Raw genomic sequence first — 17,071 nt, 5'->3', positions numbered from 1 at the left:
ATACAATTAGGAATTGTTTCTCAGTATCAAGGTCATTAAGTCAGTTTTATAATCAGGTCATGCTCATTGATCTGCAGCTCTTCACTGATTGGAAATCTAGTGATTGAACTTTTTTTTTTGTTTGATTTGTTTTTTTGGTTTTTTTTTTTTTTTTTTGGTTGTTGTTGTAGTTGCTGTTTTAAATTGGGCACTGCCTACAAAAATAGGTTTGTTTTCTCTTGGATGCAATGCCTTCCATGTTAGAAAATATTAGTCTTTGCATGAATTTGTGTTTACTTGATGCAACATCACCCTGGTGTAAGACTTGTGGACTTAGCAGTACACGGCCTACAAGTCTTCCTCAACTGTATGCTTTTATTTTTCCACTTGCTAAAAATGTTGATAGGCCATCCATGTGGACTGTGCCTAACATACTGCAAATAGGTATTCCAAAGTCTATCTTTCTCAATCATAAGCTGCTCTGAAACACCACATCAGGTTTGTCTACTGACTTGGATACACCAAGATTTCTTGTGCATAGAAATGCAAAAATAAGTGTTTCCTGCTTTTGAGACACTTATTTTCATCTAACTCCATTCTTTTCCATCATCTACTGTGGAGTCAGTCAGCAGTTTCCATCTCTGTGTTATATGCCTGCCTTTCTTTTTGGATTCTCTTCAGTGCAAGTTGTTCTGCTGTACCTACTTATTCTTGTGAGCAAGAGCAAGGGATTTCAGGCAGTTTACTATTAAGGTCTTAAAGATGACAAACAGTGCACAACTCTTGCATAAGCAAACCTAAAAGCAAAATTATCCTTCCTGGTCTAGAAAAGTTGGTCTGAATCATCTCTTCTTCCTATAAATATGCCTTTGAAGAAGAGAATCTTTCATTGTTTCTAAGTGACTAATTAACAAATGCCAACAAAATTCTATACTTGAAGAAATGCATTTGTTATAGATTAAAGTCCACAACCTGTAAATGTTCATTTATATTGTGGGGTTTTATACATTGTCTAACATTTTTCAATATATAAACTCTCAGGAAGAGGGGTTTAGTATTGAAAATATATACAGGACACTTGAGAAAACCCAAGTGAATCAGTGGGAAGGCAGACTGATTCAGAACATCACTCCATTCCCAATCTAAGAAGCCTCACCAAAATGTACTGTTAAAGGTGGCAAACCCCCAAAATATTCTCTAGAATTGTTATCTAGATTAGCTGAAATCTCATACATTTACTTTGACTCTTTGATAAACAGTCAATTGTTTTAATATTTCTTGAAAGAAATCACAGGAAGAACCCTTAGAAGTATTAATGTCCAATCTAGTTTACTGTGGCATGAAGAATATTTTTAAGTAGGAGTAATTTGAAAGGACAATTTTAGTGCATTTTAAAAAATGTTTTTGTCCCTTTGCCTTCCCCTTATCCCCCCCTGCATTTGAGGTATCCCTTTCCCTTGTTCTCCAGTGTGAGATAATAATTTCAGGTATTGAAAGAGTTTTTAACCTTTCAGTAGTAACTCATACTACTGAGACTTTCAAATAAAATAATTAAGACTTATCACACTGTTGTGCATTGTTTGTTTTTGTGCAGTCACTAAATATGCACATATGAATAAGTAAGTGCTTCTACTTATAAAAATTTTAAAATAAAAAGTATAACATTATAATATTAATTTAAATAGCCTAAACATTCACTAAATATTAAGGAATCCCATGAGAACCTACATATTGAAGCTGTTAATACTCTTTTAAATAAAAAAGATATTTCTGAAGCAGAAGTCTTTGAAATTCATCATAGAGAGAGCCGGAGGCTACAGAAGTACCTTTGATTTTTGTCATGAATTTCCATTGTGGTATAGCAAAGTCGGAGGCCGTCAGAAATCCTGGCATTTCCTTTCTGATTGCTTTCCTCAGAAAAAGCTTGGCAGCTTCTCAACATAACAACTGAATATGAACATTCTGAAGAGCTAAATACAAATACTAGTCTTGCTACCCAACCAGCTGCAGCCCACATGGCACTGGGAATTCAGCAGCAATATCAATGGCAAGAGAAGAAAGGACAGAGGAAGGTCCCTAATGCATTCCCTCCTTCTTGCCAAGGATTTTCTGTGCTGCCTTATGTCCTTTTCTGTAGGACCTCTGCCTGCTTCTGTTCTCAGTGACAGAACACAACTTGCTTGCTAAATACCAAAAGCATTTTAGTTGTTGATAGAAGCACTGCAATCAGGAAGGAAAGTGTTAAAATTGAGCATTGTGAATGCTTGTTGTTTTAATCATGCATGACAGATTTTTGCAGATTTAGGTAAATATTTTCTTGTGTATGGTGTGCCAGCACTGACCAGCAGCTGTTTCTTTGCAGATCCTTCATTCCAAGGATTAGGTTTATAAATGCTCTTTGGAAAGTCCCCATGAAGATTCCCTGGAATATCCCCTTTCATCTTCTCATTGCCATGACTTGCTGACACTCACATTCTGCATGTGTGGAAGTAAAGCTTCAGAGGAATTACTGCCTCTGCTGCTGGCCACAGTGACAAGGTGTCTCCTGTAATTTGGTCAGCTCACAATGAGTTCTTACGAATCCTTCAGCCAGAATAACAACTACCAAACTCATGGATAAAGATCACATTTATAGAATTAATGTAGCTCACTCCCATGAGTTTTCCAAGATAAAATTCCCAGTTGCGTGAATTTCAAGAGGTGACAGCGAAGGTGTCGCTTTAAGGTGATGTATATATGACTTGCTAGCTTGGCCTGCAATAGCTTTCTGAAAGGTAATGCAGAAGGCTTCTATACATTCACTTTTCATTTTGAAGCAGGAGGAGGAAAAGAGGATAAGTGAGGGTTAGGAGAGCTGATTCTGAGGTGGTGTAGCTGCCTGTAATAATAAAGTACCAGACTTCATCCTGTAGTTAATTAAATTGCTTTTAAAGAATGCAATAATGGGAGAACATTTCCAAGTACTCTGCATAGTTATTGTATATCGCTCTGTGTCTGTAGAGCCAAATTAAATGCATTAAATAAGATCTCAGGGGGTCAATTATGATGATAATACAAGTAGTGACAATGCAACAAGTAGTGATATTAATTTCATGAATGTTGCATAGGTATAAATCATCTCAATATTTGTTCCATTATATTGCCACAGAAATTGTCGGAGAATGGGTAATACTCAGATGGTTGATTACTATTTATATTATTGTATTAGGCTTTATTTACAGAGCAAGGCTCCCCTCATTATATTACACTTTGGCACTTTATTGCAAGACTTCTCATTTGTTACCGTATTGTGAGACTTCAACAATTCATCCAGCACAAATGGTTTCAAAGTAGACATTGTATTAAAAGGATGTGTTGAGCAAAGCATTTCAGGGCTGTCTTCAATTTTGCAAATTAATACCAAATTAATGAACTTTTGTCTTAGAAGCACTCTGGTGTGAGCAACAGAGCCAGAAAGTAAGGATAACAGATGATTTATTAGGTAGCTCTTAATATGAATTGCAGGAAACATAAACTGGATCTAAACCCTCAACCATAAAAACCAACATAGTATAATTGAGAAAAGAACCACAATAATTTGTGGGACATATTATATAGCTTACTACAGGGAATGTTGTCTGCATTGACCACCAAATTTGTCTCTTCTGATGCCAGAAACTCACCAGTCCATTTGCTGCCTGCCTCCTGTTCCTAACAGCATGGTACACAGCACTGTATCCTCCTCCTGCACTGTTGCAATTGCCTGCTCTCTGAGAAAAGCCAGACTCAGCACTGAGCCTGTGCCTCAAGGAGATTCTCCCCAAAACAGAGATCTGCAAAAAGAGGACTGGAGTAACAGAGAAATGGTCAATGAAAATAGAGTTAATAATTCTCTCAGAGATGTGGTTCTTTGTTCTTGGGGTGAGAAAGGGTGGTGACATTTAAAGCACTGCACAGCAGTATGGATTTTTGTCATGTAATGCCCAAAGTAAGCCGCATGTGGGTTACAAGAAATCAATACTCTTGCAGTGTAGAGGTCTTCAGCATTATTCCTTACTAAGTTATTGATATTGGTAGGTGTTTCTAGTAAAGCCTGCCCTAAGCAAACAGTTTTAGTAGAGGACTCCTGTATTTTTACTGTTTATAGCAAAGGAGTTGTTAAATGACACACACTGCAATATATAACCTAGAGAATCATAATTCATATTTGTGAAAGAAGTGGTAATGCTGAGATAATGAAACTGTCAAGGGTTCACAAAATAGACCTACTGAGTGCTAGCAGTAAAGGCTTTTTGTTACATTTATGCTTGAATTTCAGCACACAACACCTATTAAAAGATTGATTTTGATGTCCTAAAACTCAATGAAGATTAAAATCCACTTATTTTTTCTTGTCAAAAATGGAAGAAGTAAAGCAGAAAAGCTCCTTTATTTCTCAGCGTTCTCTTTTTATAGTCTCTGTTTGTTTTCTTTAGGCCTCCAGCGAAGTTTATAATTGCTACCAATCATGGCAAAATTTGCTTTCACTTTGACAGTGATGGGAGTGAAGATCTCTGAATCATTGAGTTGCAGCTGTTGGTCAGTTGGAAGTCTCCAGCCCAGCCTTCTGCTTAAAGCATGGCTAGTGGTAGTATCTGAACAGGTTGCCCAGGGCATTATCCAGCAGGGTCTTGAAAACCTCCAAGAATGCAAACTGGACCCCTCTGGGCAACCTACTCTACTGCTGGGGTGTCCTTGTGGGAATAAGGGGGTTTCCCTATATCCAGGCAGAACTGTTCTCATTTTGGTTTGACCATTGTCTTTTGTACTGTCACCACTGCAAAGAACCTTTGTCCCTCAAGAACTTCCCTGTAAAGTACCAGGAACTGCTGTAAGATTCCCTGAAGCCATCTTTGCTGCAGGCTGAACAACCCAGCTCCTTCATGTAGTCTGCACAGGGCAAGTGCCCTCTTGGTGGCCCTCCCTGGACGCGCTCAGGAGATGTTTAATGATAAGTGTAACTGTTGGGATTGCCAACTTCTTTCTAGATAAGCCTCTGAATAGAGTTAGTTTCTGAAAGTGAGAACCATCTAAGCAAATACAATGCACATGGATGGGCCCAACCTAGCAATAAATTACCCTGCAGCGTAATAGGTACCACAGAACTGAACACTGGCCTCCATTTTCTGTGTAATGTTATCCACTCTGTTGCCATGTCACCATGTACACAATTTCCTGTTTATCAAGGATATCCAGGATATTTCAGCTCTAGCTTTTTGTTTTAACCAACAAACAAATGTATATGTGTCTTTCATATGAACCTTGTCACTGGTACTTTTTGTAGGAGTCGGTCATTTACTGAAATTGAAGATTAAGAACTTTGAAAGAAAGAAAAGAATACTCTGTATTCTTACAGAGTGATGATAGTTTAGAGCTACTGAGCTTTAAAATGGTACTTTCCTCATCAACGTGCAAATTAAATAAATCAGCTTACTGAAAAATACTGTTTAGAATATTTGCATAAAAATAGTCCTATTCAACAAAATTATACTTTCCTGTCTATATTTACATGTTTTTAAATGCCAAAGTAGGACGTGTAGTTTCCTTTTCTGTTGCAAAGCATAGTCTTAGTGTCAAGACAGTAAGAGGGATAATAGCATGTGGCTCTACTGCTGCCTTCAGTTAAGTTTAGCATTTTGTCAGATTCATTAGGAGTCATTTTGTGCTTATTGACTTCAGCAGATTCTCCTGTTCTGTAAGGATGTCATTGAAACTAAATTTTAAGCTTAAAAACAGTCATCACTTAAAAAAAAAAGAATGGGTAGATAACTAAAAATACTAGCAGTGACAATCAAAGATTATTTTAATTTTGGGAGAAGAAAGCCAGCATAAAAACAGTTTTCTGCACTGTCTTCACTTTTAGCTGGTCGCTGAAATGTGCTCCTCTATCCAATACCCACCCAGGTGGTGGTAGTTCCCTCTTGCTGTGCATAATTTCAGTGCTATGTGATGTTATGCACAGCAAGTGTCTGCTCTACCAACTATTTTCTCCTCCCTGGAGGTGTAACATGCTTGCTTAGTTGTTCCCAAATGAGGGTCATTTTTGATCAGGTTTGGAAAGTTCTCCCAGAATTTTGGTGATTTAATCAAAAAACTGTTGTACCCATCCGGTTTTCCTGGAATAGTTGGAAGGCCATTGTATTTGCTTCAAAAGCATGAGTGGTTCCTTTTAAAAAGATCTTTGCATTGTAGAAAACAAATATGCTTTGGAAAAAAAAATGGCAGTTTGTAAGGAAACCTCCTGTATGACACTAGAGCTTTCTGCCTTTAGGAGGTTTTCTTGACTCAGGATAGTATTGTTATGCCTAAAAGAAACAGAATGTATGGAATAGGCAATTTTCTGATGTATTTCTGCAGTTTGAATTATATCAGTTTTTCTCCCTTACTGGAATCCACTGTACCCGTGTGGAAATTACCTCTGCAATTGCAAAAACAAATGTAAAAACACAGCAGTGAAATCTTTTCTTCTGAAGTGATGCAGCAAGTAACTAATCCTGTAGTCCTGCAGCTGTTGTTGCAGCTTTAATAAAAGGTAGGTACACATTATAGAATACCTCATTGAAGTAATTTCCTAATCTTGGTCTCCTTAATTAATCAAAACTTGGAACTCTGAATACCATATTTGCTTTGTCTTTTCCCATGTGCCATACTCCCTTCTGCTGCAAAGCAGGCAAGCTGGGGAAATGTACACATACCCCTATTAAAAGGATGGAAAAAAAAAGGAAGTTTATTATATTGAAAGGCCAGTCTATTTATTCCATGACCTTTATGGAATCCACTCTTTCTAAATCAAAACCTACAGTTTATGGTCAAACATCTGTTTTGGTTTATGGAAATCAGTATGCAGAAATTACCTTATCACTGTTAATGACTTTTTACATATTGTATGTGTCATATGTGTATCAAATGCATTGTTCAAATTTGTCACTTCTCCAGCAGCTGAGCCTGATCATGTTTGTGTTTAATAGATCAGTTGAGTGTTGCTAAGAGTAAATGGGCAGCCTAATGAGGACATTCAACAAGAGTCACCTCTGGTTTGTAGGAAATGCACAAATGGAGGCCCATTTGGTTGTCAGGTCATGACTGTGGCTTTGCATCTATGCACTCAGATTCTGGTAAGGACTTTTCAGACAGCATGAGCTTCAGGTTTCAAAAGATAATCTTTATTCCAACTCTGGAAGTGAAACCTACATTTTCTTGCAAGACTACTTGATGCTTTGCAGAGTTACTCCAAATTTAATAAGATAAATGGCTTAAGAATAATTCTACTAGTGACAGCAAAGAAGGTTCTCTGCTCATTCTTGAGTGAAATATCTGCACATAGTGCACATACATCCTTCTTATGTCACCAGCTTACTGGCCTGCTTGCTTATGTGTTTATTTCTCTACCTTCCTGTTCATAAAGATAGATATGGCCATTCTAGTCCATGCTGGGTTTTAGATTTTATTGCACATTCTTGTGGGGTTTATTCTGCATCTTTCCAGTTCAGCTGTCTTTGCAACCACAAAATGCTGCAAACCTGTGAATATCTTAGATATCTGCCATAGGAAAGTGTTAAAATGATTTTTGAGGGCTGTGCTGTGGGTTTTGAATATTTCATGTACTCGTATCAGTGTACACTAATGAATCCATTCAGGATTTTTCTCTTACATTTATATTGATCCTAGAATGCAATGAGCACCCATTTCTTGAAGATATGAAGAAAAGGAAAGTCTAGGAAGAAATCAGGGAGTTCAGAGGAAGGGGGAAACAGATAATGAAACAGACTATTTGAGAACAGATTATTTTTTGGTCTTTTTACCTAGCATACTTGATCTGTCTTGGCAGTTTTCTTCTCAGATGCAAGTGAAACAAGATAGATGAATATATAGGGTTGCCTTGTTCAGTTAACTCTGTGTATCTCAGAAGCAAGACAAAGCAGAAGGTGCAGTCTGAAAGTGATGAGATCCTTGGAGTCAAGATAAACATTCATGGTTTCAGTCCTTAGATAAAGAAATATATTCTGTACCGGAGAAAAACCCATTTAGGTTTTACTTTCAAAAAGTCAATAAAGAATATGAGGTACTGCATTGGCATATTACCTAAGATTTATGAAAGAATGGAATTCTTTAATGCTATTCATTTCCTCTCTGAGTGGTGGATTTGTAAAGACTTTATTGCCAGGTGACATGTAATGCAGAGGCCAAGTTCGTTCCTTTTCTCTTATTCAGGAATTGTCTTTTTACCATTTCTAATTGTTTCCATTACTTTAGTTTACTTTTAGTTTTTGTAAGTCATCTCTCATTTATTTTTCTAGTGATTTAATTATATGTTTGGCATAAATGAAACTTTTAGTTCTAAGCAGGTAGGATTCAAAAAAGGTAATTCGTACAACTGACTGGAGACATAACTTTTACTTGTGTGCAACAGCATTTACCTGTGTGAGGTAAATATTTCAGTTCTAGAATGAGTATTGAAACATAACAATTACACCTTTAAAGTTGATGTACAGATAGTTTAAAGATTAGTGAAAAAGGTAAAGCCTATTCTGGCATCTGTGAAAGGTTTTATTTGGTTTGAATTTGCACCTGAGACGTCTCGTTGGAACTTTTAATGAAAACACTAGTGGATAAAAATACCTTTAGAAGTTACACAGACACTGGTTCTTCCTCTTATTTCCTTCCACGTTTCAACAGTAGTTCTTCCCAAATTACTAATGATATGTCAACAGTACATTTCTGTATATCCCAAATACCACTAGAGGGACATTGCTTTTCCAAATCAGACATACTTGCTTTGTCCCTGTGGACTGCACGGTGTTGGTAGCTGGTGTTCAGCATGCTGATCTTCTTAAGCCAAGCTCTTATGAGCTGAGGACATTTTGTGCCAGTAAGAGTGCCTCCAGCTCTTCAGTGTCTGCTTATTAGCTACTTCAAGCTCTTGAGCCATTAGCTTTAGAGAAAATGATGAAAGACTGAGAAGCCCTGTGTACAAAAATTTTATCTGATTTTTCTTTTATGCATACTGCAATTTTATTTTGAAGGTTTTTCCACAGCACTTGTATTGCTGTTTTCCCCTCCCTTTCTCTTTTACTGGGTTTCCTTTTCCCCCATAAAACCAGTCACTACACACACCCATGTCATGGTTTAACCCCAGCCAGCAACACAGTTCCACACACCCACTTGCTCATTCACCCCCTTAGTGGTATGGAGGAGAGAATTGGAAAGGAGTAAAACCTTGTGGGTTGAGATAAGAACAGTTTAATAATTGAATAAGTAAATGTACTATAGTAAAGTACATTTTACATAGAAAGTAAAATATAATAATAATAATAATAATAATAATAATAATAATAATAATAATAATAGGATTCTATTGGTAGTTATAACAATAACTGTAAGTTAAAGGTAGAGAGAGAGGTAAAACCCAAGAAAAAAAGTGATGCAGTTGCTTACCACTCACTGACCAATACCCAGACAGTCCCTGAGCATTGATTGGCCCGTCCCAGCCAACTCCCCTCAGTTTACACACTGACCATGATGTTCTGCAGTATGGAATATGCCTTGGGCCAGTTTGGGTCAGCTGTCCTAATTGTGCTTCCTCCCGGTTTCTTATGCACCTGCTCCCTGGCAGAGCATGGAACACTGGTAAGTCTTTCACTTGGGATAACCACTATTTAGCAACAATCACATCAGTTTGTTATTAACATTATTCTTATGCTAAACCCCAACCACAGCACGGTACCATCTATTAGGAACAAAATCAACTTGATTCCAGACAACCCACAACACATCTTGCTGGACTTTGGTACTTGTGAGAAATGTCACATAGGTAGTCATTGATATCTCAAAAAGAAGATCCAGTGGTCTTGAAAGCTTTCCGGTTAAGTGGAACAACATAGAAAATAGAACATTTTATTGTGTAAAAAATATTAGCATATTAGCAGCTCAGTGAAGGCCTCAGTGAAGAATTCTATATATGACTTTATACAATACAATAATTTGTGTCTTTCCTGTTTGATTCAGGTCATTGCCATTGTTATGGATATGTTTACAGATGTGGATATTTTTAGAGAAATCGTGGAGGCATCTGCTAGAGGGATTGCAGTGTATATCCTGCTTGATGAATCAAATTTCAGTCACTTTCTGAAGATGACAGAGAAACAAGGCTGTCAAGTTCAGAGGCTCAGGGTAAGGCATCCTGTCTTCCATTGCATGAACATTCACCACTTACTCCTCCACAGCCCACTGAAAAGTGATTATTATTGAAAAAGTGGTTATTAAATACTGATTTTTCAAATTAACAACCAGGTGTAAACAGGTAAGTTCTCAGCAGAACTTTCTCTACAGATACATTTTTTTAAAGCATCTTTTTCAAGTGTCAAAACGAGATAATTTCATAGAATGTCATAACTTTCATATATAATTTATAAAATAATTTTCCATTATTGTGTATTTAGGAATGCTGCATGTTTGTAAAACTAAGCTTTTTTTTTATCCTTTCTCCTATAGTTGCCTGCAAATAAAGTCATAAGACTTAGATAAATTAATAAGTTGTGTACTTTATTTTATGATTTCTTCTTTAAGGTTCTGCATTAAAATACTTTAGGAGGCCCAAGATTCTATTTTAGTAGTGTTTTCCTGAAAATCCGTATTTCCATGTCTGTGCTTTGTCCTATTGCTTTTAAACATTAAATATGTAATTTTATCCTGTAAGAGAGATAACAAGATGACATTTACATTTTTATGAGATGTGCTGCATTGCCCAAATGTTTATCAGGGATTAGAATATAAACCATGAGCTGCACTGAACTGACATAAGTTTCATAAGTACTTCTAGGTTTACTCTACTATTGACAATACTAAAGAAGTTCCAAGGATGTTGTCGGAGTCTGCTTGCAAAGTTCTGAGCACTGCTTTAGCTCATAGTTCCATTTGAAATTCCTTGCCTCTGTAACTAGTTAAGCTACATTCATGCCAGTCAAAAGTATTATAAAAGCTCTTTTTAGCAGCACCTATTTTAAGAACCCAGTCCAGGAATCAGATAGAGATGTGGTGTATTTGTGAGGATAAAGAGGACTTTTTGGTAGATGTTTGGAGCAAACTCTATTTTATACCCTTTTTTACTCTGGAGCATTGACTTATGTCCTCAGAAGTATTCCCACTCTACTTTCCATGCTTGTTTCTTGCATAGGAGTCTGGAATTGCTCTCTGGTGGCCTAATACACAGAGTTGTGGGAACTTCTGAGGAAAAACCACCAAACTGTGGTGTTTTATAAACACTGGTAGTGATTGCCTTCATGAAGTCAGTATTTGGCAGTACTTCCATACTCTGGAACTTGAGATACCACCATTTACTGATTACTTGGGTTAATTATGCCTTAGAGGTTGCCAGAAATGATCTATGTCTATATATAGACATATATAATGAGTTTTGTCCTTCCAAAATACAGAAAATTAGGACTGTGCCTTTCAAGTGATGTCTCAAAAATGCCGTATGCATTTTCAAAATAATTCCATGCAGTTGTATCCACAGCTGTTTCAAAAGCTTACCTTCTTTGGATACAAGGTTGTCTTTTAAGGTAGTTTTATAGACTTTTAGGTATTTATACTGTGGTTGAAAATTTAATATACATAGAGTGGATTTTGTGTGGATTAGTGTGGATTGGAGGGGTTTGTATGTAGCCTCTTCAGTGACACTGTGTTTTATACATTTCTGGTTTTTGGTGGGAGAAATAAAATACATCTTTACTCTGCAAGGTTAATTTAGAATACTTTGAGTTTTATCAGAAAATAGAAAATATATGCCAAAGATCTAAGCAATAATCCTGTTGTGTGCTGAGTTTCCAGTTTAGCTTGTAATAAAGCTGTTCAAATTAATGGTCATCTCACCCATGGGCTACTCCCAGTGACTGTTGCTCTGAAAATAAGAGTTTATTACTCCTGCATATTAACTCCTATGCCTTTTTAGAGGATAAAAGGGAAATGCAGGTGACTATGAAAGAACAGCCAGTATTTTGAAGATGTTTTCTCCCTTTCCCTTTTTCACATCACTCAAGGTTCAGAAAAAAGATAAACATCTTCAAGTTTTTGTACTCTTGGCATCCGGTCTTGCCCTTCTATTCAGTGAAGGCAAGAAGAGAATAGAGCTCTATGGGTCTATTTCTTTTCCTGAAGATGTAGCACCAGCAGCATTGGTCTCTTTTTCTCTCCTTTTGAATCAGTAAAAAAACCGAGATGCAGTGATGAACAAAACTGGTTTTTTTTAATTCACATTTACAACTAAGTAGTCTTCTGTATGGAAAATAAAGAGGATTTTGTTCATAAATCTTCATTAAATGTCTGTGCAGACAGTTTTTCTCATCTGTAGTCTTGACTCCAAATTTAGGGCATGTTTTCTTCTTTATTGAAACATGTAACTGAAAAAATGGATGGACCATGTATTCCATTGTGAATTCCATATCGGAAACTATGAAATCAGGGTGTTACTAGGATTCTTTTTAGTCTTTCCTGCAGCATCTTTTCATGTAGGTTGTTTCTTACTTAATATTCATTTTGACATCATATCTATCAGTGGAGCTCAAGTAATTCCTTTCCTGTACTTTCCCATTTCTCTTTTCCAGTTTCATTAGTTTTCTGGCTGTACTACATTTGTCCTCAGTAATTAATTGTTTCTTTTTTTTTTTTTTTCTCTCTACCTGAGCTTCTTTGATTAACTTTGTCACTGGTCTGACTTGCTTGGTCAGCAATTCCTTTCATAGAAAGATGGAAAGTTGTTACAGATTCAAACTTTTTTTTTTTTACCAGGTGATTCTTCAGATGCTAATAGGTAAATTTTTTCACTTTTTTTTCTGCTACTGACAGGTATTTTTATTTGATATGAGGTGAGACAGTGGAGGTTCTATACTCTGGAGAAACCTCTTTTTTACTCTTCTGCTAATGAAGAATCATTTTGCTACAGGAAGATATTGAAAGCAATTTAGCAGGACCTGTTTATTACCTGATAATCCTCTCAATATTTTTAATGAATTGCGGGAAACGGAAAATTAAACCACTAATTGATTTTACTTTCCTTCTTTGAAATCTACTCCCAGATATGCATGTTTAAATACACAATAGGAGCTGCTCTTGAGACCTGCTTGCAGCCTGGTTTTTCTCACCAGTGTTACCAAAATCATCAAAAGTTTGCCGGTACTTCCACATCTAAGGCAAATTTGGTTATTGAATAGCCACTCACAGCATGATGTTGCATCTGTGAGAGAACTTCTGTGATAAGGACCAGACTCCAGTCACGTCTTGAGTGGTCGTTGAGTCATGTTCAAAGTCAGAATAGAAGTGAACTTGAAAACTACTTGGCATTTGTGCAGCACATATGTGGTCAATAGCTACTTTTTAAACAGACAATCTGTCACAAGTGGAATCATCCAGGGGTCAATTCTGGGCCCAATGCTGTTTAATATCCTCATAACTGATCTGGATGAGAGGATCAAGTGTACCCTGACAAAGTTTGCTGGTGATACCAGATGGAGTGAATAAGTGGGCACTTTGGAATGGAGAGCCACCCTGCAGGAGGACCTGGATTAGCTGTAAAAGTGAGCTAGCAAGGCCCTTATGAAGCTCAGCAAGCATGAGGGTAAAGTCTTGCATCTGGGAAAGCATAGTCCAGGAATGCAGCACAGGCTGGGATATGACCAGCTAGGGTTCTGCCCATAACAAGCTCAGTGTGAATGAGCAGTGTGCTGCTCCTGCAAGGAAAGCCAACAGCCTGTTGGGCTGCATCAGCAAGGGCATCACCAGCAGACATGAGCAAGTCATTGTGCCACTCTATTCAGCACTTGGAATATGTTCAGTTTTCATCTCCACTACTTAAAAAAAATATGTAGGCTGGAGAAGGTCCAGAGAAGGGCCACAAAGATGATCCAAAGACTGTGAAGCTGCCATATGAGGAAAGGCTGAGAGAACTGAGTTTTTTCAGCTTTGAGAAGAGAAAGGGAGACCTTATCACTGTGTTCTAGCAGGGAAAAAGAGGCTACAAAGTGGATGGAGACTCATTTTTTACATGAAGTCACTTGGAAAGAACAAAGAGTCTTGGGAACAAGTTACTCCTGGAGAGATTCCGAGAGGAAACTTTATCACAGTGAGAACAATCACTCTGAAAATAATAGAAATAATTTCCCTGGAGTACTGGTGGATTCCTCAGCACTGGACACTTTTAAGACTCAAGTGGGCAGGTGCTGGTCCATCTTGACCAGACTACTTTGGCAAAGAAAGGTTGGATCAGGTGATCCTTGAGGTCCCTTCCAATCTGGTATTCTATCATTCTATGACCTGTTTTGTCTTACTAGAGAAGAGAGTCACAGGACAATAAATAATTATAGTAATGAGGAACAATATGAGAAATTTGACTATTTTTCCCTTAAAACGGTTAGGCTAAATATTAGGTAGATATCCATTTTCTTCTTTGTGCATATTCTTGACAGCAAGTACAGGGCGAGTAATAGAATACTGATAAAAGCAGTACCTACAAATAAAAAGTGCTGAAATGTTTGAGACCAGTATACTCACTGTGCCTATTATCATATTGGAGAGATTTTACTAAGGAAAATAAATGTGTAGTGGTGAATAATACTTCAAAATTTTAAATCATGGTTATGCGGCACTCTCTGGAATGAAAATGTAAAGAAAATGTACATAAAAGAGGTTAGAGCTTGTTTCTTATTCATCATTGGGTATCATTTGACTGGATAGCACTGATGGCTATCTTAAAACTGTAGCCACTGGATGTTTTAAGTTCCTGAGTGTCCTGTAAACTCTTGGACAAGAGAGAAGATCCATTCCTAAATGAATGATTGCTTTACCCACAGTGATGCTGTGATGAGCACACTGCTGTTAGGAGAGCCCTATAGCCTGAGGATGAAACCAGGCAGGAGGGTGAAGCCCAGCATTTCATACCAGATGGGGCTTGTAATTCAGTATGTGTATGTTTACTGCTTCTAATCCCAAGTGGAATGCATTGTTGCATTTTATATATGGTTTGCGTGATTTGGGATTTTGGGTGATTAATAAAAGTGTGCATTCCTGGCACCTTAATTAGAGGATTTGGAGCTGGTGAAGAATGCTGGATGAACTGTGCAGGAAAAGGAAGTGTTATGTGAGAAAGGTAAACATGATCTCTGGCACTTGTCATGTCCCCATCTGGTAATGGATGACCTACCAAGGGAGGAAAAGAGTTCAGAATCAGGGAATGGGGATAGAAAAGCTACAGGAGGAAAAATGCTGAAGAGAATGTAAACAAAAAGGAGAACAGAGTGACTACAGTGACTACAATTCTCTTTAAAACCTCCCAGGAATTTAATGTAAATAATTTTATTCCTTTTTTACATATGCCTACTTAAAGTTATATTTCAATTTATGTGTACCTAAGGCAAAGCCTTTTTTTTGTGTAGTATAGTAATTTGCAAGCCATTAGACTTGGTTGTGCCTCCAGCATTGATTCCCAAATTATATCCTGTCCAATACTGATCAGACATTATCTAAGTAACATTTAATGTGTTCAACTGGCATGTCTTTAGGCCAACATTACTTGTTATGGGCACTTGAAAATGTATAAGCTGCTCTCAAGTTACCTTTTTCAAATTACAATGACATAAATATGATTAAATATGTCTGAAATACACATATAATTATGTGGTATATAGAACTGTGTAAAACAGTCATCAAAGTAAATGCAAATTTCATTACTAATTCACAAGATTTTATTAAAGTAAGGGGTTACTATTATGGTTATCTTTAGAATGGGTAAATTTTGGTATTTTCTTCTTTTCCAGGAATTACTATTTCCACAGTATTTATCTTTCAAATTAAAGTTTTTAATATAATTAGTTAAAGCTTGAATAGCTGCTGGTGAAAAAATTACTTTCTTTAGTGGGCTTGTTCAAAGTTCAATAAAATCACTTTGGAAAAGCACAAAAATTGATTTTCATCAAGAAGAAAATTTCTAATTGGAATGCAGAAAACTTAAAAGACAGAACATTAGGTTGGCAAAAGTGATTTGCAGTTAGAGATGCAAATTTATGTTAACCTGGCATTCAGTAATACAGATTGGGTTGTTATTAATCCTTTCGTAATCCTTTTCTCTTTCAGGAAAAAGACCTAAGTATCCACCTGTATTTTTGCTTTTAAAATTTTTACCTTTTAAATTTTTACAGCACTTCTGGATAATACTTATTTATCTAATGAAGAGATAAACTTTATGTTTTATATTTTCTAGACGTGTTTTACATTTGCTAGACATATAGCTCATAAACAAAAGTAATTCTTAAATGCTGTCTTTGTATATTTTAACTAAGTTGAATTTGTGTTCAAAGCTTGACAAAAATGCAAAGCAAAAACACGCCTAACGGTGAATGAAGTTTAAAGAACTTTGATAACTTGAGTTAAACCCTAATTTTCCAACTCATCAGCTTTTAAGAGTAACTCTTGCTTCTGTGGTTTGATTTTTCATTTGATAAAAGTTTCAAAGTACCAACACTGAAATATACACTGATTTAGTAAGCATGTATTATTTGGAAATGTGCTTTCATGTAATGGATATTTTCTCCTAATTTTTTAAATTTTCTGTTTGGAGAGATAAAGTTCATTGGATTGTAGTAGATATTATCCTTAAAACTCCTACAGCCTTTATCTACCAGAACTTCATATGTTTTAGGCAAATGTAGAAGTGCTCCCATAAATAATGAAGGCTTATGTCACTGATTGCAATCTCAGTCATACTTTACAGACTGGAATTTTAAATGAATTTGTAAGTTTGAACATCTCTACAGCTTCCTGAGGATGGGAAGTGAAGAAGGAGATGCTGGCCTCTTCCCCCTGGTATCCAGTGACAGGATGCATGGGAATGGTTCAACCCACTGCAGGAGGTTTAGACTGGACATCAGGAAGCATTTCTTTAGTGAGGGAGTTGTTAAACAGTGGAACAGGCTTCTTAGGGAAGTGATTGATGCCCCAAGCTCGTCAGTGCTTGAGAGGCATTTGGATAATGCCCTTGATAATTTGCTTTAACTTTTGGTCAGTCCTGAATTTGTCAGGTAGTCAG

General features: G+C 36.8%; 1 protein-coding gene across 1 annotated transcript in view; it reads left to right on the top strand.

The window, feature by feature from the left end:
* The window catches only part of FAM83B (family with sequence similarity 83 member B), a 49,314-nt gene that overhangs the window by 25,291 nt on the left and 6,952 nt on the right, over window positions 1-17,071 (top strand). Inside the window, exon 3 of the mRNA XM_053939785.1 lies at window positions 10,003-10,167. Coding sequence (XP_053795760.1) covers window positions 10,003-10,167 — 165 coding nt within the window. The remainder of the gene's footprint in view (window positions 1-10,002; window positions 10,168-17,071) is intronic.

The sequence above is a fragment of the Vidua chalybeata genome, chromosome 3 (genome assembly GCF_026979565.1).
Source record: "Vidua chalybeata isolate OUT-0048 chromosome 3, bVidCha1 merged haplotype, whole genome shotgun sequence".
Classification (NCBI taxonomy): domain Eukaryota; kingdom Metazoa; phylum Chordata; class Aves; order Passeriformes; family Viduidae; genus Vidua; species Vidua chalybeata.
The sequence above is the reverse complement of the archived record's forward strand: the minus strand, read 5'-3'. Positions and strand labels throughout refer to the sequence as shown.